At 36.2% G+C, this 22,749-nt stretch overlaps 1 protein-coding gene across 2 annotated transcripts in view; it reads right to left on the bottom strand.

Annotated features, from left to right (window-relative positions):
• The window catches only part of NEK7 (NIMA related kinase 7), a 158,264-nt gene that overhangs the window by 13,345 nt on the left and 122,170 nt on the right, over positions 1 to 22,749 (bottom strand). Inside the window, exons 8-9 of one of the 2 annotated variants that reach the window (XM_042925559.1) lie at positions 11,578 to 11,672; positions 7,284 to 7,397 (exon numbers count right to left, since the gene is read on the bottom strand). In XM_042925559.1, the coding sequence (XP_042781493.1) occupies positions 7,284 to 7,397; positions 11,578 to 11,672 (209 nt within the window). Of the gene's footprint in view, positions 1 to 7,283; positions 7,420 to 11,577; positions 11,673 to 22,749 lie in introns of those variants that run through there. The other variant, XM_042925560.1, reaches the window with a different exon arrangement.

Here is a 22,749-nt window from a genome sequence, read left to right as displayed (position 1 = left end):
GTGCATTATAGCTTTAGGTCACTAACACAATTCTCAATAGAATAATAAAGACTGGTGCTATTGGTACTGTTTCTTTTTCACCCCCATCTTAATCCCTCTGAGACCAATTATGTTATATCAGCCTCCCAGATATACCCAATTTCCATCTACCCAAGGACACATTTTAGCACCCCAAAGTGGGTCTAATACATTAAAGTACACTATATTTCGGAGCTTTAGATATTTATACAAAATGATTAGGCGTACCCAACTTGTACACCAAAGCGTCACCAGTGATTGACTTGGGGGTAGAGGGAGAAAGGAAAAGAAAGCAATCTTACACAGATATAAGGTAATGTAATGTCTATATTTCACAACTGAAGATCATTCAGTGTGTCTTTTGAAAACTGTGAAAGTCTTACAGAAAGTTACACGGTTTTATAGGATCCCACAGGAGATGTGAAATATAGGGCACCGTTTTGGATTCATGTCTTTAAGGAGCAAGTCCCCCGTGTCACTTCTGAAGCATAAGTGAACAAAGGGCCTACTTAAATATATTTTTTAAACAAAAATGGAACATTCAAAGCTTAAAGATCTAATCTTATATGGCAACTCTAACTAAGGTGGTCAACTGATATTATAAATGATGAGAACAGCTAACTCACTGAACCCATTTTTTAAGAAGGAAAATCAAACACTATTAACAGTGTTTGAGATAACACTGAATGTTAAGTTAATCTTAATAAATAATGGCACAGTTATATATTTATTATTATAAATAGTCTCATCTCACTTAGCATTGGATGACATGATTATAAGGAGTACAGAGATATCCGTGAAAGCAGATTTAGCTCCAAACATTTATTGTGCCATTTAATTGAATGTCTCTCATGTAAATATTCCTGGGATCGTGTATTAGGAAGTTTCCTCCAGCACAAATTTAAATAACATGGGTTAATTTTGACTAACAACTCCAGGGAATATATATAGTTCTATTAAAAGTTGTGAATCTGGCAACTATAAAATAAAACTATGTAGACTGCTCCAATGAATAAAAAAGTTTTATAAACTTAGTTTAACTTCAAAGTATGTGAAAATAATCTGTCCCTGAGACTCTCATCTTTTTTTGCCTTATATACACAAAGCAGCAGCTCTTTTATGACTAAAACAAAGGTCATGTTTTTGTTATGGACTCAAACTTCAAAATGAGCTTCTTTAAGCATATTCTGAATTTAAATATGATACAAACAGAAGTTATTTATAAATGTTAGGTGAAAAACTTCAGTTATAATTTTTAAGGCGTTCATTTAACACTCACCCTTAAAGGGTAACTCTTTGGAAAATAAACTTTCTCTTATTAGTAAAATTGTGACAAACTGTAACACTTCTTGGTTGGTAGATTATGGACTCGTATATCTGGTATCTTACATGTGTAGTTTCCACATACTCTAATATGTAAAAAGAATGCTATCCTTCCGCAAATAGCTTCCTCCTTCGTTCATTATTACATGACGCCCTGCCCCTCCCCCCACCTGGTTACCACAAGGCAGAGGAAAGGAGATTCCAGATTAATATGGTGGGTGAAAATAGAGAAAAGAAAGATGGAAAAATGGAAGGAAAACATGAAGCGCTCGCTCACACAACACCCGAGAGTTTACTTCAGGCTGCGTGACCTTGTAGCACGCGCAGTGGGATGCCATGAGGCAGAGGCACAACAGCGCCTGGTCGGGTAGTGGCTCTGGCACTACCTGGCTATTTGCTCATATGTGAAATGGGAAGAATGTCACTGCCTTTATTTCTTTAGCAGGAAAGTTCTTACATGGCTTAAAAAAAAATGGTGATTTCTCAGTTGAAAAAAAAAATCACTATTCCAATTTTGTTTAAAGCCATGTAAATATATTTATACTCTGCAAGAACCTATAAATATCTGAAATCAGTTCAGTTCAACTAAATATTTTATTATTGTTATGTATACATAATCACACATAGAAAAAGCACTGTACTTTTTAATCTTTATATTTTAAATGCCCGGGAAAAATCAATGCTTGTCTCAAGAATAACAAAAATGGTGCTGGAAATTCTTCACGCATTTAAGTAAAGCGGGGTAAACTATTCCTGGGAACGCAGAAAGGCAGAGGAATACCCCCTCCTCCTACCCTGCATTTCTCTTTAAAAAAAAAAAAAAAAAAAAAAAAGGAGGGGCACTGGAATGGAGGTTAAAGTAAAAAAGAAAGTTTGTTATTTATGAGGTAAAAGTCTATGAGCATTCATTCATTCTCCATTAATTCTCTGATTGGATGTGATCTTTTAGGTTGGTATTTTAGAAGATAATTGCATACTTGAGAAGTAGAGTCCCATTCACTGATTTTAAATAAGAACAGACACCTTTCTATCTGTGAGCTGGAGACATAAAGTGGCAAAACAAACACGTTTAATGAACAAGAGAAGCATTCAATGATCTGAAAACTGATTACAGGTTCAATAATTGCATTTCCAAAATTATATTTTGGTTTCTCCGTGTATAAAAAGAAGAAGCCCCGGGCGCCTGGGTTGCTCAGTCAGTTGAGCTTCCGACGTCAGCTCAGGTCACGGTCTTGCAGTTCATGAGTTCGAGCCCCGCGTTGGGCTCTGTGCTACCACACAGCTCAGAGCCTGGAGCCTGCTTCAGACTCTGTATCTCTCTCTCTCTCTCTCTCTCTGTCCCCCTCCCCTGCTCATGCTCTGCCTCTGTCTCTCAAAAATAAATAAATATTAAAAAAATAAAAATGAAAAAAAAGGAGCCCTACTGAGTTAGCAAGTTTTCAAAAATATAATTAGAAGATAACCACAGATACTGACAGATACTGTGTTCTACAAAAGTAGAACATTTTTATTTACAATGACCTTGAAATGACCAGGAAGCTGGTAAATATCTGCTCTGGCAGTCAGCACAGATGGACAAGTGCTGCTACAATACAGCTGATTTCATTCAGGAAGTTTCAACCCTCTCACCCATGCTCTCTATAGGTGTTTAAATTTGTTTTTGCACAAAGCATTGTTTTTTCAAATCCTGAGTTTAATTTCTACTTTCTCAAACCAAGGTCACCTTTATTCTCCCTATTTATTTCCATTTTTCACTTTTGTCTGCAAACCCTTGACTCAACTTCCCAGAACTTCCTTCCAAACTTATCTGTTCAAACCTAAAATGATGACAAGCTTCCCAAAAGCAACTGCCAAGGTACAATTCTGTTCAGTCTTTGCCATGTCTTCTCTACTTAATTAAGAATTTTTTACAATAAACAAAAAGTATGGAAAGAGACAGAATTTCCATTCTGCATGATATTAATGCTACAGATGTTCAAAAAATGTATTGGCTAAAAAGAACTCAGCACAGACTCACATTTTACCCTTTGTAAATAACTGTCAATATAACTATTTGCTGTTGTTTTTCAACTTAAGAGTCATGAGATAACTGAGAGAACAGTGAAAATGCTTACTTTTGATGACCACTCCTGTGACTCTCAAAGAAATTAAATACTGAAATGGAAGGAAAAAAAATCTGTTTGTCTTATTTTCCAATAAATGGACACTGGGCATTTCCAGAAATGATGCTGTTTGTTGATAAGAATGAAAAAATCATACGGTGGGTGATATCGATAAAATAAAATAATCATAGATTCTGGCCTGTCTTTTGAGTAATTGTCTGCCTCACTGGATGGAAAGAAAGTTCTTTGGAGAAGTTTTTTCATTCATCCAATTGTCAAATAATTGGTGCATTTACTTATTTTTTCATTTATTCCTTTAATCTCACTCTTTCACTTCCTCATTCCATCAATCAATGGCTGAACCTTTTTAATATGCCAAGCCCTAGAGATACAGATAAAAAGCAGTTACTGCTACTCAGGAGCAGGAGCTAGACAGTCTGGGGGTGGGAGGTGGGGGCTGTGTGCAAAGAAAGGACTGCCATGCAGTGTATTGCCAAGGGAGGAGGGTATGGGGAGAGAAGAAAGGGGAGCAGGAAAACTTAGTGCGGGAGAGGATGCCCAAGCTTTGCTTCAAAGAGGTAAGTTAGCCTGGTAAAGAACAGGGGAAGGGGGATTTCAGAAAGAGGAAACGGCATCCATAAAATCGTGGAAATTCATGGACCTTTGAGGATAACCTGCACTGGGACAGTTAGGGAAAGAAGAGAGTATCCTGTGATCAGTAGGTCTGGATAGATAAGCCAGGATCAGATTACAAGGGCGCTTTTGAGTCATAATTCCTTGTATATAGTAAATGTTCAATACATTTTAACTTCACGGATGTTAATTGCACAACACCAACAATCCCAAGTTTAATTAAACCTAAGAGATATCTAAGGAAAAATATCTATCTTTTCAACTCAAGATTTTTATGGTTTTAAATACAGTAGTTCCCCAGTGATACACGAATGAGACCATTACTAGAAAAAGAAAGAGCACTGAACACCAAAAGCTACTGTTTGCTATAAACAAAAATGTTTTACTAAGCTATAAAATATACACCTCCCAATATCATTCATGTACAGCTGACATATTTCAATCTATAGTCCTAATCATTTGTACATAATGATAACAGTATCATTCAAAAGGAAAGATTTGGCACCCGGGCTTATTTTTCCAAAGGACACTATTTCTCATTTTTGGTTTGTAATGCTTGAATATAAGAAATAAAAAACACCCCAAGCTTTTAAATGCTGAGTTCTTCTAACTGGAATGACTACACCTAGAAACAAATCTTATAGAGTTCCTTATTCCTATTGATCAAGGCTGGTGGTGGGCACAGCTACTATTTTCATGAAATTCTCCCTTCAAAACCTCTTTGGGCTGCAGCCTTAATAATGTAGCAGGAGCTAAAATCAATTTGATAAGCTTCCTAATAGGCATTTAGTGGGAAATTAATTTCCTTAATTTTTTTTATTTTTCAGACAGTTACAGAGCCTGCTACCGATTTAGCTGTAGAATGGACACTTAGCGAACTGGTCCTTTAATTAAGAGTTGGTCATTTAGAAACTTTATGCTTTACTTTTCGTTGTTCATGCTAAAAAATGAAATGGCAATTTGAACTTTTAAGAGATCTAAAAAGCCTACTATATAAGGAAATATTTGAGATCCCACTAAAGTATCACAGCATCAAAGCTGCTCAGGTTTTTTGCTACCATAAATCCTGAGTAATTATGTTACAAACAGAGTTCCTACTTAAGGAGAGAAAATATTTATTAGCACATCTGCATCTCAAAGCTCTTGTTCTGAGAACTTTTCCACATAACTGAAAAGATTCGATTAACATTATTAGTCTGTATTTTTCGTACCTCATTTCTTTAGTAAGAATTCGTTTCCGTGTTTACCTAGTTTAATAGCCTTCTATTTCACCACAGCATCACGACAGATTTTACCAACATAAGAAACTGTACTGTCTTCTTTGGAAAGTACCCCATACAACATGTTTCGCTTTATATCTCTTTTCGAAACTGGTGACTATATAGGGTGAGCTAAAAAGTGGAATCTGTTTTCCCTTCCCAACTCTGAGACCTTCTATCTGGGCCAGACTTTGATATCTGCCCCTTGGCTGAGAATCCGCATATCCAACTTCACACTTAGCTGCGGTGAGGTAGCCCTGCAGGCAGGCCGACTTCAACGAACCACTAGTGGTATCATCATTAAAATCCTGCTGAAGGTCACCATGGTAACCGCCTGCTGAGGCTTCACTGCTGCACTCCGCATCTCCTAATCAGCTACCATGTGAAATGCAAATTCAGACAGTCTGAAAATTAGTCAAGAAGAATAGGGGATGAGGATGCAGATATGTGAAATATTCATGCGCTTCATGGAAAAAAGAAGACAGCATGAATGACACAACAAAGAACGGCCCCTGACATTCTTGCCATCATTTTGCATTATTGTTCACACCCTACTGTATTTCCAGGCCTATCATTCTGAAGTTGGTTTTGTGAAATGCCATATTTATATTCCATACCCAAAATAGTAATTAAAAATGGCTAACATAATAGCATTAACATCAAATAAAGGTAATACTTCTAAATCATCATCCTTGCCTTATCAGAGTTTATTTTTAATTACCGCAATACAAAGGCTATGAAACAAACAAACAACAACAACAACAACACCACCAGGCATCAAGTGATTATTAGTATCAAAACCACAGGGAAAAAAGGTACTTACAGCATTCTAGGCCCTCAAATGCTTTCCACATGCTAAAAATTCTTTAGAGAGATTTATTATTCAAGTTACACTGACTCAATTTTCCTTCTATAAAACTAAAACCGATTGCTATTCATTTCAAGATAGAGTGACAAGACTACCTAATAAGTGAATGTTATAATTGTTTTATATTTTCCTTTGCTCCTTGCCATTTCCCTTGGGCAAAAAATCTGTTGCTCATGAGAGGGTGAGATGTCCTAACTCAAGACAGTGTTTTCTCTGGGTATGTTCCCCAGTAAGCTTTCCAAAAAGAGTTATGTGAACACATTTAGTTTACCCAAGATATTGCTGTTCTGCCTATCTCCTCCTTAAATACTGGCAAAATGTACTGGGCTAAAATAGGAGAGGTTTTGTTCAATAAAAAAAAAAAACTATATGTTGGGTAGAGCCAAAGCAACTTACTTCGATGAACCACCAAAGCAAGACAAGGATTCAGACTCAGATTTTAATACAGTAAAGTTTCCTAAAATTTTCAATCCCACCCAATATACATTTTAACCTGTCTACTAATGACAACCTCAAAACATTTCCCACAGGGATTTGATGGCGACAGTGAGGCAATGACAAGTTAGATATGGTCGAAGGAGGGAGGGTAACTCTGAAAGAACAAGGTAGAGACACGTAAAGCTAAAAGACGTATGCTTCAAATTGTGGAAAACATGGATGAGAGGAAGTTCTGCCAAAATGGAAAGTTGTAACTGTTGGTCTGAGACTGTGAGAGTGACCAATTGCCTTATGAAGAAGGCACCAGCCATGCTGGTCAACGAGAGCCGGGGTTTGAGCACAGATTCTGCCCTTTGCCGTGTTCAGTATGCTGCAAAGTCAGCTACCCTTCTCATCACACCTAAGAACTGACCAATTTCACACCACATGCTGTGCTGTGTTCTACTCCACTTTAGGAACTGCAGAGTCAACGCTTTAAACAGTAAGTCTCCAAGAGAAGGAATACAGAATGAAAAGTGCAATTTCTGCCACCATACTTGTCATTTGTGTTTCTGGATTAAAAAAAAAATTTTTTTTCTTAATAAAATGCGAACGTTAGCGAAATGAACAACAGACAAACACATAGACCGACAAATGACTTACTTCCTCTGAATAGTGATCTGAAGGAAGAGGTGGGTAGTCACACTGTTCTATCTTCTTACACAGCGAGTACAAATTCATTTTGTCACCATAGAAAGGACTCTGTAACGCAGCCATCTGTAAAATGCTCCCAATGAAACTGATATAGTTATATGGTAACTTTTAAATGAGATTTCATCGAGTATATTACACAGGGGTAGAAACAGCTACAAATATTTTCAATAAAGTTATTTGGGGCATTTAGATTTTATGAATATTCCTTTCTGAGAATTATCGAGTAAATTCTATAAATCTTATTACAATTTTTGGTTATTTTTGTCAACATTTAAAATCCCTTAAGGGAGAAATGGTTAGTGTATGTGTGTGTGTGTGTGTGTGTGTGTGTGTGTGTGTGTGTGTGTGTACTTATACACACACACACACCACACTCATACATACACATATGACATACCCCAGTATTAAGAAAAAAGAACATAAAGAAACTTAAAACGCTTTGTAAATATAATGCCATAAAAAACAACCAATCCATCTCATGACTAAACAGACCTCAGTGGTATATAACAACCATGCAATGGTCAAAATATCACAAAAATGAAACTGAAATTGAAAATGAATTATAAGCTAAGCAATGGTTTGGGGAGTAGAATGTACAGCATTTCATCCTGCATGACAGTTTCTGTAGGGAAGGATTATTCTGAGAAGAAAAACAATGCCTTCCAATCTGAATGTTATAACTGATTCTCAAGTAGTTTACAATGAACTAGAACTTCTTTTCTTTCGATATTGTCTCAAAAATACTAAATATGTTCAAAACCTCTCTGAGTCATAGCGGCTCCTTCAAGGCATCCAAATGAGATTTCTATCCAGAAAAAAAAAAAAAGACTCAAAGAATGATCAACTTTGAAAAAGACATTATTGGATTTAAATTTATTTTCAGACAAGGTTCTAAGTTGACATTTAAAGTGCAAGCAAGTACTGTGGTAAGCAGGGCTACAAACTAAAAAATTCAATTTAAAATGTTCGCATCCTGTTCAAAACCTTCTAAATCTTTGAACCGCAGCAGCAAGAATACAACACGGAGTGCGAGGCTGCCCCAAAGTCAGTCACCCTTTTCTACATGTGCTAATAAGTTTGATTTTGGAAGGACAATGTGTACATTCCCCAGACAGGCAGAGTGTGTGTGAAACACGCTAGTCCATGCTGTGCTACTCAGTGAGCGTCAGTGGGGACAGGACAAGCTGAAAATGGCTCTCATCTGTCTTCTGGTGCTCCAGACAGAGCTTTAACTCCTTCGCAGCCTTAAACGAGGAGGGGACGGCACTGGAAATCAAACCTGCAAAGTAGCTTGACACAGTTTTACCCAGCCTGCATTTTATATAAAACTTACATAAACCCATATGAAACCACCTCAGGAAAGGTTGTTCCACATGAGGAGAAAAAAGTAAAAACAATACGAATGGCCCTAAACATATAAAACCCTCCATCTGAGAGGAAATTTCTCGAAGAGGCGCTATCAAGAATGATCACGTTTTCTGGTTTGGTTTAAAATGCAAGGACACTTTATGATAGAGAATTATAAATGCCACCTTAGAAAAAAATACACCGTATATATAAACTATAGTCTTTCCACGTTTGCAAAAACCCTACGTAAATGTACATATATTCATTATCCTCTGTTAGGAGTTCATTACAGCACTTTTGTCTCAATACTGCAGAGTTAAAAAAAAAAAAAAATCTGAATGTCCCCTAAGGAGTTAAAACAGGAATAGTATATTTTCATGCATCTCCTGCTTTGACAGATGAAAAATGTCAACTGTCCTGTTTTTATTTTCAAGCTTTTGCACTATTCATCTGGTTCATTAGTGCATCTCGATGCTGCCCCTGACAGCTGCTCGCCCTCTCCTCCCAGCAGCTGAATTTTTCAGGCTAATTTGATCCTCCACACTGAGACGATCGCTAGAATGATTGACTTGCTCCCTGACCTCCAGGGTCTGACTTTCCTGATTAGTATTCTGGGGGTGTCGGAGGGACGAAAGCCCACTGTCTGTCTTCGGGGCTGGTGGCAGCTCTCTTTTTTTTTGAACTGTAAGCCACCAACCTACAACCCTAGAAGGATGCAATTGCTGCACTGAACAATAAAGGAAATGTGTAAAACCTACTTTTCCATGTAAAGGTCCATGTAGCAAAAGCACAGCATCTTGATTTTAATTAGTAAAGTCTACTTTGTTGCATATCAATTAAAACTGTACTGCTAGTTTTTTTTTTTTTTTTGAGGTTTCAGGAATATTTGAAAGTCTAATTTTCTGAGTTTAAAATACATTTTCAAAAAAGCTTCCTGCTCCTTCATTGTTAAGAGTAAAGTCTTAGTGGGATATAATATAAAATGTCTGAGAGAGGTTGTGGCCAATTTTTGAAAGATTAATTGCTGGGTATTTCTATTAACATTATATGGAAACATAACTGGAAGGAGACAGAACATAAAGGTAAATTAAATCTTTAGAAAAATTTTAGTCCTTTCCACATGAGTTGCACAGAGGAACTGAGAAAACTTACTGAGATGAGAACTATCATTACCATGATAAATACTTTTAACTCAAAATCGTCCACAACACATAAAACTCATGGATGTAGGAGTGTCCAAAGAAATAATTTCTGTTTTGGTGATCATTTTAAAAATACATAAAAATGAGACACTGCCTCTCAAAGCAAATCCAGAATGTGAAGAATTATTTCAGTTCTGATATGTCTAGTGACCCTAAAAGAATCAGACGAACTTCTCAAAAAACCTTCATTACCTTAATTGAACTTTTTCTCTTTCATTGCTAAATTTCATCTTGTTAGTGCAAACCAATTTGTTGTTTACCTTTAGATGTTTAAAAGGAAAATGCTGCCTTGATAATATAAGATTATGACATAAAGAAATCTAACGTTACCTAAACAAATATGAAATATTTAAAAATGTACAAAGTGGTATTTAAACATTGTAGCAACTTAATATAATCAAAATCAATTCTTTTCAGCGTTGTATCAAATTAGTGAGCATAATCTCTTTTAATCTCTAGTGCATACATAAGAACATATTTTGTCATATCACTGATTCATAATTTTTCATAATAAAAATTATCCTAGGAATGTTACCTAAGAATATTTAAAAATCCATTCTTTAAAATGGTCATTAGTCACTTTAGTTGGAAGAAAAAAATAAATAATCTCAGGTTCCTTAAATTAAGGAAATTTGAAAGTATAAACCATAATATATAATTAAAGATCATGATACACATTAAAAAAATAAACCTGCTGCTGCTTTACTTCCAAGTAATAGGTGGGCAATTAAAATACATGATCTCATCATATATTTCATTTAAATCAGGAGGACAGGAACACAAAATATAGAGTAAGAAATACAGTGGCTTCTGTCTATACACTTTAGATTTCTTTTACGTACGTTAAAACATGAAAGTGATTCCATGTATTATTTTCCTTCATTTTATTTTATTAAAATAGTTACTTAGATGTAGACTAACCTTTAATTAACAGCTCTGACTTAAAGCCTGTGTCACTAGGAAAATTATACCATTCGATTAAAACATAAATTTACAGAAGTCACTAGTCTTGAGTGCTTTTTCATACCATTACTCTATAATGTGGATGTAAAATGTGCTCATAGTATGCTTTTTTTCTATCCATCCAAATCACTGCATGGCAATATTTGCTAGAGGATCTACCTAGATGATTTCCATTTTCCTTTCATAAATTATCACCAGTAGAACAGGAGAGAATTTCACTAAGCTTTACCAATACAACTGTTTACTCATGGAAACAAAATTAAGTGATGACCTAGAAAAATTATCTATTTACCTACTATCCTTAAAGCTGAATTCCTCTCCGTAAGAGTGAAAGAGTACTGAAAAAGATATTCACCATACTTTCATGTTTTAAATCCATTCCATTATACTTGCCCTGCTATGCATGGATAAGCAAGTTATTTTACAGATGTTCAGGTGTACATTTTCATACATAAGATACGCAGAAAAACATTACATTAACATTACAAATATTTTTCAAAATCAAATTCTCACCAGAAGGAAACAATTTAAAAATATTTAGAGGAAATAAATGTGCAAGAATGTATAATTACCGTTACAAAAACAATTACTAAGTCAATGAATTAACCTTTCGTAACCAAAAAGCTAATTCTTAAACATCATTCAGAAATAAAATAAGTGTATAAGAATGGAGGAAATATATTATAGTAACTAAAATACGTCAATATACGGAATTTATCAACATTACCTACCTCATAGAGTAGACAGCCAAGAGACCAGATGTCAGATTTGAAGTTGTATCCATTTTCATGGATTCTCTCTGGAGACATGTAATAAGGTGTACCCACTGCAAAAAGCAAACCAAACAAAACAAGGAGTCTAAAAATGAAGATGCAGCTGTGGTAAGAAATTTTAGACACAAAATTCTAGATTAGAAAATATCACCAAAATAATTCTTTAGAATCAGAAAATGGTTTTTGCGAATACTTAAAACTTTTTAACTTCCTCTACTCCCTGACCCTTATACAGCACAGCAACATCTATCCTATATTAAAAAGGGTGTGGTGAGTTGAACTTTATTTCCTTTGGATCAATTCAGGGAGGTTCTCGGGAGCATAACTAAAGTAAAACCAAGGAATTCTAACAAGAAAATCTACTCAAGTGATTCACATTGGCTTCATTTCTTTATTAAAAAAAAAAATACAGCTTGCATATCTCAAATAATCAAGCATGATGGTATAATCATGTACTTAATATAAACATTAATATATAACAATTTAGTAGAGTGTATATAAATAAATCATGCTCATTAACTTTAATAAACATTCCTTACAACACAGTTGTAGCTCTTAAAATTATGAATGATATAATCATTACCCTTCAGTACCCTACCTACTACCACTTTTGAAACATTAGAACAGACTTTTGTGCATCAAAGGTTACACAATAACATATGTGAAAGGTCACGGACATCCCTAGAAAAATATCTGAGTTATTACTACTGAGACTTTTTTAAAGACAAGATACTGTAGATAATTTTTATTTTTGTTTCTTTTGATGTGCTTATACATGTTTCCCCTTTTTATGGCCATTTTACAAAATGCTAACATTATAAATCATAATGTAATAAATTAATATTTATTAAACATTTAAAAGTAAGCAAAGGCATGTAAGTTATTTTTTGAAAGGTAAAAACAGTTAAGTGACGTTCAAAGCGACTATCTTCAATTTCAGATATAGATGGCTACTTCACAATCATTAGCCTAAGGGGTTTTTTTTGCCAAATAGAGACCCAAAGTTTGAGAACGAGATTTTAGAATTTTACTCGCTTGAGGAAAACCTACCAAAAAAGATGCTGCTACTCACAGAGAGAAGGACATTTCCCTTTTTCTATTAATTTTCAAGAACTCCCCAGACAGTTAGTGTAAATCTTAATGAGACTGTAACTCACAGTCCTGAGCAGGGGTATTTAGTCAGAGACAACTGGAAGAGCCACAGCAACAAAGTGTCATTCTCAAAGGCAGGAGTCGGTTTTCCAAAAGAATAAGGTTGCAAACTAATAGTTGTGTGTGGAAACTATACTGCACTGAAGGTGAAAACGTCAGGAACTACGTATCCACAAGGAATCCTATCTGTACTGGAATCCATTTTTACTAAGAATGGAGGGTCCTAGTCACAATGGACAAAAGGGTAGTTTCTATGAAAGCGAAGAAATGAAAAAAGAACAGGACCATAGGAGGATAAAATAAATTTAAATAAAATATGAACTAGTCAAATATGAAATTAGTTAAGACAAACCTTAAGAAATAACCTACTTAATTGTAGTACTTATTTCGAGGCAAGGAAGTTTGCCAATGTCTGTCAGGGTCAGAAAAGCTAAGAAACTTTCAGAAACAGCAAGGATTAAACAATCTGAATTGTTATCGGGTAAAATAAACATGAGCTCTCCAGCTTTGGGAGCTTCAACCACCTTCACTTGTAGCTTGCATCAGCGACACTGATTATTGGAGGTATTTACACCCTCCCTCGACCTAAGGACGGGTGGTGGGTACACTTGGAATAATAAGAGGGCTCTGCACAGGCTCCTGGTTTCAGGACATAAAGCAAGTGAGTGGCAGTGAGGAATGTGCAGAGAGAGGCTTCACGGAATCCACAGGGGGCAACTGAAAACACTGAGGCTTGAAGGTTCAGAGTTTACCAAAAGCAAAGGTAATTTTAACCAGTAGCTCTGGGAAACCTGCTGATACATTAGGGGTTTGATAGGAGTGTGAAAGATTGATGATAGGGAAAAAGAACAAATGCTAGCGTTTTACAGAGATTAGCCCCAGCACAACACCTTAACTGCAACACAACTGAACTCACGGACGACCCACAAGTGAAGGAAGCAGAGAAAAAGAATGATGAGGGTATTCGACTGAGCTAAACTTATAATGTAAAACAGTTTAATGGGAAGAAAGGTCTTTTCGAGTGAGCTGCTAGCGGTCATTACAAAAAGTGACGTATTGGGTTAACACTGACACTGCACACTTAGATGCTGATTCCTCTTCATATTATAAACAACAAACTTCTTTAGGCTAAACAGGCGTATTTCGTTTTAATATTTCAGGTATACAGATCTTGAATATATTAAAATGTAAATCTAAGGATGCTACTCACCTTTTGATTGACACATTTCCAAAAGAGTCATTATGTAGGAAGAGGAGAAAGTGTGTATCCTGCACTACAATTATTAATTGGATAAAATCATAATTAACTGCGGAACACGGCAGAAGAGGGAATTTCCACTCGCCCCCTCTTACATGCTCCCTAAAGTGCACCTCCATCCTGGACAAGGCTCTTCTACTGACTGACACTGAGCAGAGAGGTTGCACCCCATCACATAAACAGATTAATCCTTCCTCTCTACCTAGCAGAGAGGTCAAAACATTTAAGTGCTCAGGAAAATATGAAATACATTTTCATGCAGTGATAGGTCTTCCACATTTCAAATTTAATGGATATATAATTATTTCCTAAAAGCCTTTTACAAAATCCACAACAGCTGTGTCTATTATTACTACTGCCTCAAGAATGTTGTGACTTAACAACTGTACAAGAAAAGGGAGAGTTATAGAATGATATGATTAGATACTAAAACGATCATGCAAATTACTGTGTGTTGAGGCGCATGGAGACAGCAAGTTGTGTAATTTTACTAATCTTTTGAGAATTTATGGCTGTAGATAAAATGGGAATATATCTTACCATAGCAGATATTTATTTGGACCTCCTGACATACGTGAAAGTAAGAAATGGATGATAACGTCATAAAAAAAAAGAAAAAACAGTAACAGAGAAAGGCTGATATTAGGGGAAAATTGCTAACAACTAAAAACGCTATTGGATCTTTGAAATATACTAAGATAATCATTCAAATACAAATAAGATGGGAAAAGCTTCACACTGTGTATACTCTATTAACAATAAATACGTTCTAAAATTTATCCTCAACAAAAGAAGTTCTACATTATGCTTAAGAGTCAAAAAATTCTGCTAACATTTTATTATGGAATACATGACTAAATTAATTAATAACTTCCATATTATCAGAACAAGTTAGATGCAGAATTTTTTCAACATTTAGTACTACAATTTCTGCAAAGACTTGAATTGAGAAAAAATAGAACTACTGAGGCATCTGTTTATAGGTTAGATTGGGTTGCTATTTTTTTTTTTTCTTTTCCATTTCGTTTTGTTTGTTTGAAACAAACAAAACCATTCAAAGGGCAAAACCATTCAAAGATCAGGAAACGTATTTCACATCTTACCTCACTAGCTAGGAACACTTAGAACTAACTTCTCTTTTTATTCACTTCCCTCACCTCTAAGATGCAGTGATGAGAAAGAAGAGATGATTTGTGAGACCATTTTGCTCTGAATTCTGCAGCACTCATAAAAAAACAAAACAAAACAAAACAAAAACCTACAAAAATCCAGATGGGAAGTAAAATGAAAAAAGTAATATAGTCCTTTTTTTCTTTAAGCTATTACATAGGAAAGTGGAGTGGAGTGTTTTAAGTCAGAGAGTACAAACAAACAAATTCAGTTTAGAAATGTTCTCTTAGAATTAAAGCAAACTGCAGAAATGAAAGCTTTGAACCTTTCTTGTTGGGAACATTAAAAGGACCCTAATCATCTTATATCTCAGTTTGATTTCAAAAAAACACACAGATAGACACAACTTCAGGGAATAAGAATTAATTTTCATTCTTTCCTTCATAATCTTAAATCAGCCCAGAAACTATGTTGGCAGACTTAACAGAGAGAGGCCAAATGTATTTAATTGTAAGTATTATCTACGGTTAATACAGAATGGCTGGGTGGTAGAGTAGTATTTCTTCTGCAAAAGAAAATTCTAAAATAAAATTTGTCATCTTTTAAGTGCAACTGATGACATTTAAGAGCTTTAATAATGCTGAGGGAGAAAAACTCAGAAAATGTTACTGTTTTTTCTTTAATTTTTTAATGTTCATTTTATTTTTGAGAGCGAGAGAGAGAGAGCGCGTGAGCAGGGGAGGGAAGAGGGAGACACAGAATCAGAAGCAGGCTCCAGGTTCTGAGCTGTCAGTGTAGAGCTGGAGGCGGGGCTCAAACTCACGAACCACAAGATGATGACCTGAGCCTAAGTCATACTCTCAACAGACTGAGCCACCCCGGGGCCCTGAAAACGTTATTGTTATTGTTACCCTGCTCTAGGGACTGTGTAAATGCATTATGTGAATTATCTGGCTGAACTTTTACCAAATGTTTAGTGGGTCCCTACTATAAGGCACACACTGTTCTAAGTGCTGGGGAGATAGAACTAAACAGACTAAATCCTGCCCGCATGGGGCTCATGCACTGGTGACATGGGGATCATTATGAAGTGGTCTCAGGAGATATTACTACTGTTACCTCGTTTTAGAGAGGAGGCATTGGGAGGTCACATAATTTGCCAAAGATCACAAAATAGGTAAGGTGTGGATTTGGAATTCAAACCAGGTATTTCAAACTTGCTTTTAAATAAACAGTTATTCCATTAAAACTGACCACTGTGAAATATAACTTAAAAAATAAAAACAAAACAAAACAACAACAGAAAACTGTATATTTTCAAATAAAGGAGTAGAGAAGCCTTCTAAAAGTCAGTATGTACATATGAGAAGCCAGGAATCAGGGTCTGGGTTCAATGGGCTACATGTGGAAATTCCACTACTCTAACAGCTGCTCTGATTATTTCAAATACATCCTTGTTACGATGACTGAGAGGTGAAACATGCAGTTTAAAATCAGATAGTAGCTTCTTCTTAGAGCCATTATTTAAGTCAAGAAAGGACAGAATGTTAAAAATAAATCCGTGAAAGTAGCCTATAGCACTGACTGAACATATGCTGCCTTTATGGCCCCAAACCACGTCAAACTATGAAGGGGGATAAGCCAAAGAAAATCCACAGAGAGGTGCTAGGGAAAGGTGTGGGAAAAACCAGTATGTGACCACAGGTGGCACTTGGCACCAACAATGAAACTGTTTTAATGCCTGATTCAAGAACACTAATTTTCCAAGCTGAAATCAGAAGCTATATCACACTTGGAAATAGTGTGGGGAACATGAATTGTGCACTCAAGAGACTCCAGTGTGAAAATTCTGATATCTGGCTTGAGTGATGGATGGCCATGCATTTACTCTTCTGGCAACATCACAAAATCTGAGAACTATTTATCTCCTTGTGGAAGGTAAAGAGGAATTCAAACAATCCTAACAACAACAACAACAACAACAACAACAACAACAACAAAATTCCCCCGCAATGGGTTTCAAATATTATATAGCACAAGGATCAGTATCAGAGAGTTCTAGTTACCTTTTTTTTTTTTTTTTAATCTATGCCATTTTCAGGATATACAACAAACACATGTAATAGCTAAATTCACACATGTACATGCAAAAAGAAAATTCTCCATCTTTTCTCTTCTGGGGGTCATTAGTAAAGCAAGTAAAAAAGTGCCATATTGCAACATTATTAATCTAATTATTCTCATTTTTCTCCTTTGCAGCAGACAGGAAACACTTCACTGTGAATAATAAAAGCAACTCCGAAGCAAATAGATTTGCTTAAATGGTAGCTAACTAATCTTATTTACTTATACATACCTTTGGAGCAGATTGGCCTTTCTAACTAAGTTTTGTTAAAATTACTTTTTATCTCCTATATTCTAGTCTATGATGGAGTAAGCCACTCAAGAAGCAGGGCTGGTATTAAGGAGAGAAGTCCCTTGAGAATTAAATAAAATTTTGCTAAAAAACAAACAAAACAAAATTGCCAATGCACTAATAGTAATGACAGAGAGAACTTGTCTGCAAAATTTGTATTATGTCAAGTATGGTACATTCTTCCCTAAAAGTAAAAGTACATCACAGTGCAATAAAACACCCATAACGGTCTATAATGAAAATGTGAAATTTTGATGTCAAAATATCTGCCAAAAAAGAAAGTGCTTAATTTCAACAATGCAAACTTCCATTAAACCTCTGACTTTTAAACAGCTTCATCCTATCCGTCAGTCTTTAGAGGAAGATCCAAAAGATTCTCCATGAAGTCTACTAAAATAGCGTGTGGTAAGCAGAATTCCGGCCCCCATAATCTTTGCCCTCTGGCGTCACACCTGTATATCAGATGTTACATAGCAAAAGCGACTCTGCAAACGTAAGGCTATAGATTTTAAAACAGACCGATTATCCTAAATCATCAGTAAGATATGCAAGGGAAGGGGCAGGAGAGATTCAAAGTGTGAGAGGAATTCTACCTGCCATTGTTGGCTGTAAGGATGGAGAAAGAGTTTAAACCACTAAATTTGTGGTAATTTGTTAGGGCAGAAATAGAAAACAACTACAAATGTGTTAATGATCCATGCATTGCATGGGAGACTGGAACATTCAATGTGCTGAGAACCGACTACACACCAAGAACCACACTAGGTACTGGGGGGCTAAAGAGCAAAGTATATGGTTTGAAAATTGTTCGACCCCTTAAAACTCACTGGGTTATTTTGGGATGGTATGAGGTATGTTTTCTAAGTTTTTTTAGGGAAGGCAGGGGAAGTAGGAAAAGCCAATACATTTACCTTAAGAAGACTAAAAGAATAAAATATGGTCTTTCGTAATTTAAATGAAATCTGGTTTGTTCACTAATTGATATGACTGTAATTTAGGTAATCACAACTACCTTAATGTTGAATTAGAGTAATACAAAAGAAATTAGTTCATGTGCTACATGGCACTTAATCCAAGTTGGTATCTGAAGCTTGGCAAGTAATAGTTTTTATTATAATTTTTTTAATTTGACCAAAATAAGGTCTCTATCACAAACACATCCATCAGGGATAACTATAGATTAACTGATCAAGAGAAAAGTCATGAGGGGTCAATCCTACGGTGAGCTTCATGAATTATTCCGAATTTAAAAATAATTTTTCTGAAAAAAAATCATAATCATTATAGTAATCTCTCTGCTCTTAGAGTGACGAAAATTCCCTATATATGGCTACTTCTCTATTCACCATTCCCATTGAGAGTCAATTATGCTTTAGTTGCAGTAGCAACAAATACATCACACACACCACACACACACACAAACAAGTAGAGAAAGGCTACAAAACAAACCACAGACAAAATAAACCAGGTAATTTTTGCTTTATCTCATGGCCGTGGACAATGCTCACATTTATTATGTATTATTTCTGGTTCTCCTCTTCCTGACCACACGGGAGAATTATGCTACCCGATTCCCTTGAGATAGGTAAGGCCACGAGACTTGTTTTGGGCAATAAAACAAGATTGGTTGTAATTTGTGTTACAATGAAGCAGAAGAATTTAATTAAGAGCCAGTACGTGATTGTCCATGTTCCCTTACCCTCACAAGCTGACAAAAAGCTATGTTGATAGGAAGATAACATGAGATTGAAGCTGCCTGAAATGACAAGTCACTACATGGAGGAGGGCAGCTGCCCGAGAGGGCCACACAAGGCCCACAGTGGGTGATGAGACAAGGGCAGCTGCCCGAGAGGGCCACACAAGGCCCACAGTGGGTGATGAGACATCATATGCTTTAGCGCCAAGCCAGCTGAGATTTTGGTATTACTCCTTACTGCAACATAATCTAACCCACATGTACTGATACATTCAATTAAATTCATCCTTTGATGTGCAGCCAGTCTCTAAGCCCATTCATCATTTAATCAATATTTAATATCTATTATGTGCAATGCCGTATTCTAGGTGTTTGGAATACATCAGGAAACCAAAAACACACAGAATGCTTTCTTAATAAAGATTAAATTTTAGCGGTAGGACAGAGACAAAAAGGACGAAGCATAACAAATAAGTTATATATCACATTAGATCAGGTGGCTGGGTGGCTCAGTTGGTTAAGCATCTGACTCATGGTTTCAGCTTAGGTCATGATCTCAAGGTTCTTGAGTTTGAGCCCCACATTGGGCTCTGCACTGGCAGCATGGAGCCTGCTTGGGATTCTCTCTCCCCCCCTCTCTCTCTGCACCTCCCCTGCTTGCTTGCTCTCTCTCAAAATAAATAAACATTTAAAAAATTTTATAGGGGCTCCTGGATGGCTCAGTTGGTCAAGCATCCGACTTCGGCTCAGGTCATGATCTCATAGTTGGTGGGTTCGAGCCCTGCATCAGTCTCTGTGCTGACAGCTCAGAGCCTGGAGCCTGCTTCGGATTCTGTGTCTCCCTCTTTCTCTGCCCCTCCCCCTTCCCTGCTCACACTCTGTCTCTTTCTCTTTCTCTCTCAAAAATAAGTTAAAACGTTAATGTTTTTAAATTTATATAAAAAAATTACATAGCATATTACAAGATAATAAGTCCTAATGAGAAAAGACAAATTATATAAAGTAAGGATCAGGAATTCTAGGGTGGTATAGGAGTAGAAGTCAGGTTCAGTATTAGAGGACCTCAATTTCTTAATTTATAACAGCCATTCTACCTACTTCTAGAATATTGAGGAAAAGAGGAGAAAATGTGCTTTAAAACTGCTTGCAAATCATCAGTGCTATACACATATTCATTGTTACTGTTGTTGCTATTTAATAACAGGAGAGGATTCCTCTGGGTCATTATTATAGGAAATAAGGGTAGTATGGTATGATTTTACTAAAAATCATATATTTGGAATACATAAAAATTATTCTGTGTATTCTGCTATGTTTTTCAATATTTAAAGGTAAAGATACTTGATCCCTTAGCAGAACATTTGCTGAAAAGAGGCTTTAGAGTAAGTTAAGAAGTTAAGTGTACCAAAAGTATATTCTGTGTTTTGTGACGTGAGAAAAACTACAACTTGACTGCCATGTTCCTATTTCACAGATTTTGGCACAACTGTAGTTTTCAGTTTAGAAGAGCCACTTCCTTAGAAATACGAGCCAAAGTTGCTGGTAGACAGAATGGTTATGAACACAGACTTCAATATCCTAGAGCTCTATTTCCTGTTTATTTCTGAATCTTGGAGCATCAAGAGCAGTGACATCCAGGAGAGAGAGCAAACTCTGCTTTCATATGTGGGTTCCTATGCAATGTACAGAGGAGACTAAGGCAATTGCAGATGGAAATAAACAACAACAAATAAGAAAACACTAATAGAGTCGGAGAAAATGCCACCAGGTACCGATATGGTGAAAAAAATAAACTGTTGGGAGAGTAAGCCCACAGTTAGGAAGCCGTAGGCCACTCACTATCTTCTAGCTATACAGTCCACTTATCTCTCTGTGCTTCCATTTCTTTGATTCTGGAATGGGAATAATCCATATCTATAGCTCACATATATGTGTAAGGATCTTAGGGAATGGAATGATTTGCAAATTGCACAGAGATACCATGCATGTTATTACCCACCTCCAGAAACACAGCGAACACTGTAAATGACTAATTCAGGAGAATATCTAAGAGTAGGTAGAAAAATCGGAATCTGTCTTTAAGTAAATGGAACACAGACCAGTGTTTTCCAAATTGCAGGTCATTACTAAGTAATAAGTTGTAAAACCAATTTAGTAGGTTGCAGCTAGCATTATTTTCAATAAAATAAAATAGGACAATATCAGAATGCATTATAGTTGTAATATAAAACACTGTCACATGAAACTTTTGCTTCAATTATATATGGTAATGTTCCTATGGGGTCACAGTGTTGCTGGGGTCATTGTAAAGAAATTCTAAAGCCATTTATCTAGACTGTCAAGAAGCTTGATTCAAGGGAGAGAGATTTGTCCTCATTTAAATTTTAAGATGTAGACATATACATATAACAGATTTTCTAACACCTGTAACATTTATAAGGTCGATAATATGAAAAAAAAAAAACCCGTCAAGATTCACAGGGATATATATAATCCTACAATTAGTCTCCCTAGCAACACCCTCTGTCCAAATCAATACAGAAGCACTAAATGAAGATCTGACTTCCCATAAATTCATGTACAAAACAAAAGGAGGAAGGGGACAAAAACAAAAGAATTGTCTAGATCACAGATTATAGGCAGTGACACACTTCCTGTTCTATGGGCTGATGAGCTCATGTGTATCTCATGGTATCTCTGCTCAGTTTTGGGCAGCACATCCTAAGAGGCACTCAGAGACAAAGGAAGGCAACCACCAGGACAAAGAAGAACCTGAAAACAGCAGACAATACTGGGCAAGATTATCCTGAAGACAACGAAACAAGTTCATGGTTACAGTCTTCAGGGCCCCTCATGTTACTCTCCTACTACAAAATTCCAAAAGCTTGCCACTGCACCAGGAATGAGATGTGAACTCTTCTCACATCTGGCCAAGACCCTTCCTTCACCCTCCGCCAGCAAACTTTCTCCAGATTGAGCTTAGAGCGTATCCTGCCTTTGTCCCTTTGCGTAAACTGTTCTTCAGTCAGCCTGAGACCTTCTTCCCCAGGTCCCAAGTAGCTGGTTCTTCTGCATTGTGATCTCTATTCAAACACTGCCCTCGCTGAGGCTTTGTCTGACCATGTCCCTTCTAAAATAATTCCCCTCCTAGTCATGCCCTGTCACATGGCTAACAAAAAAACAAAGACATAAAATGATTATCTATTCCCTCTCACCACAAGATATGATCTATGAAGATGACTTTGTCTTGTTTAGGCTTGTTCCTGGCCCCTAGAATAGAACATGCATAAAGAAGGTACTAAAACTGTCTTTTAAATGAATCAATTCAGGTATTTTAACAGAATAATAAACTGTGCGTGAATTCCTTCTCTCTCCCTCTTCTTTCTCTACATCTTCATCACCACCACCACTGTGTTAACATAAGCAACTTAATGGCACATTACAGTGAATGAAAACACCTTTATGTTCATTGCATTATTAGGTTAGGGATTGGGTAGA

This window comes from Panthera leo, chromosome F3, assembly GCF_018350215.1.
Source record: "Panthera leo isolate Ple1 chromosome F3, P.leo_Ple1_pat1.1, whole genome shotgun sequence".
Lineage (NCBI taxonomy): Eukaryota > Metazoa > Chordata > Mammalia > Carnivora > Felidae > Panthera > Panthera leo.
Note: the sequence above shows the minus strand (reverse complement) of the source record. Positions and strands in the feature narration are given on the sequence as shown.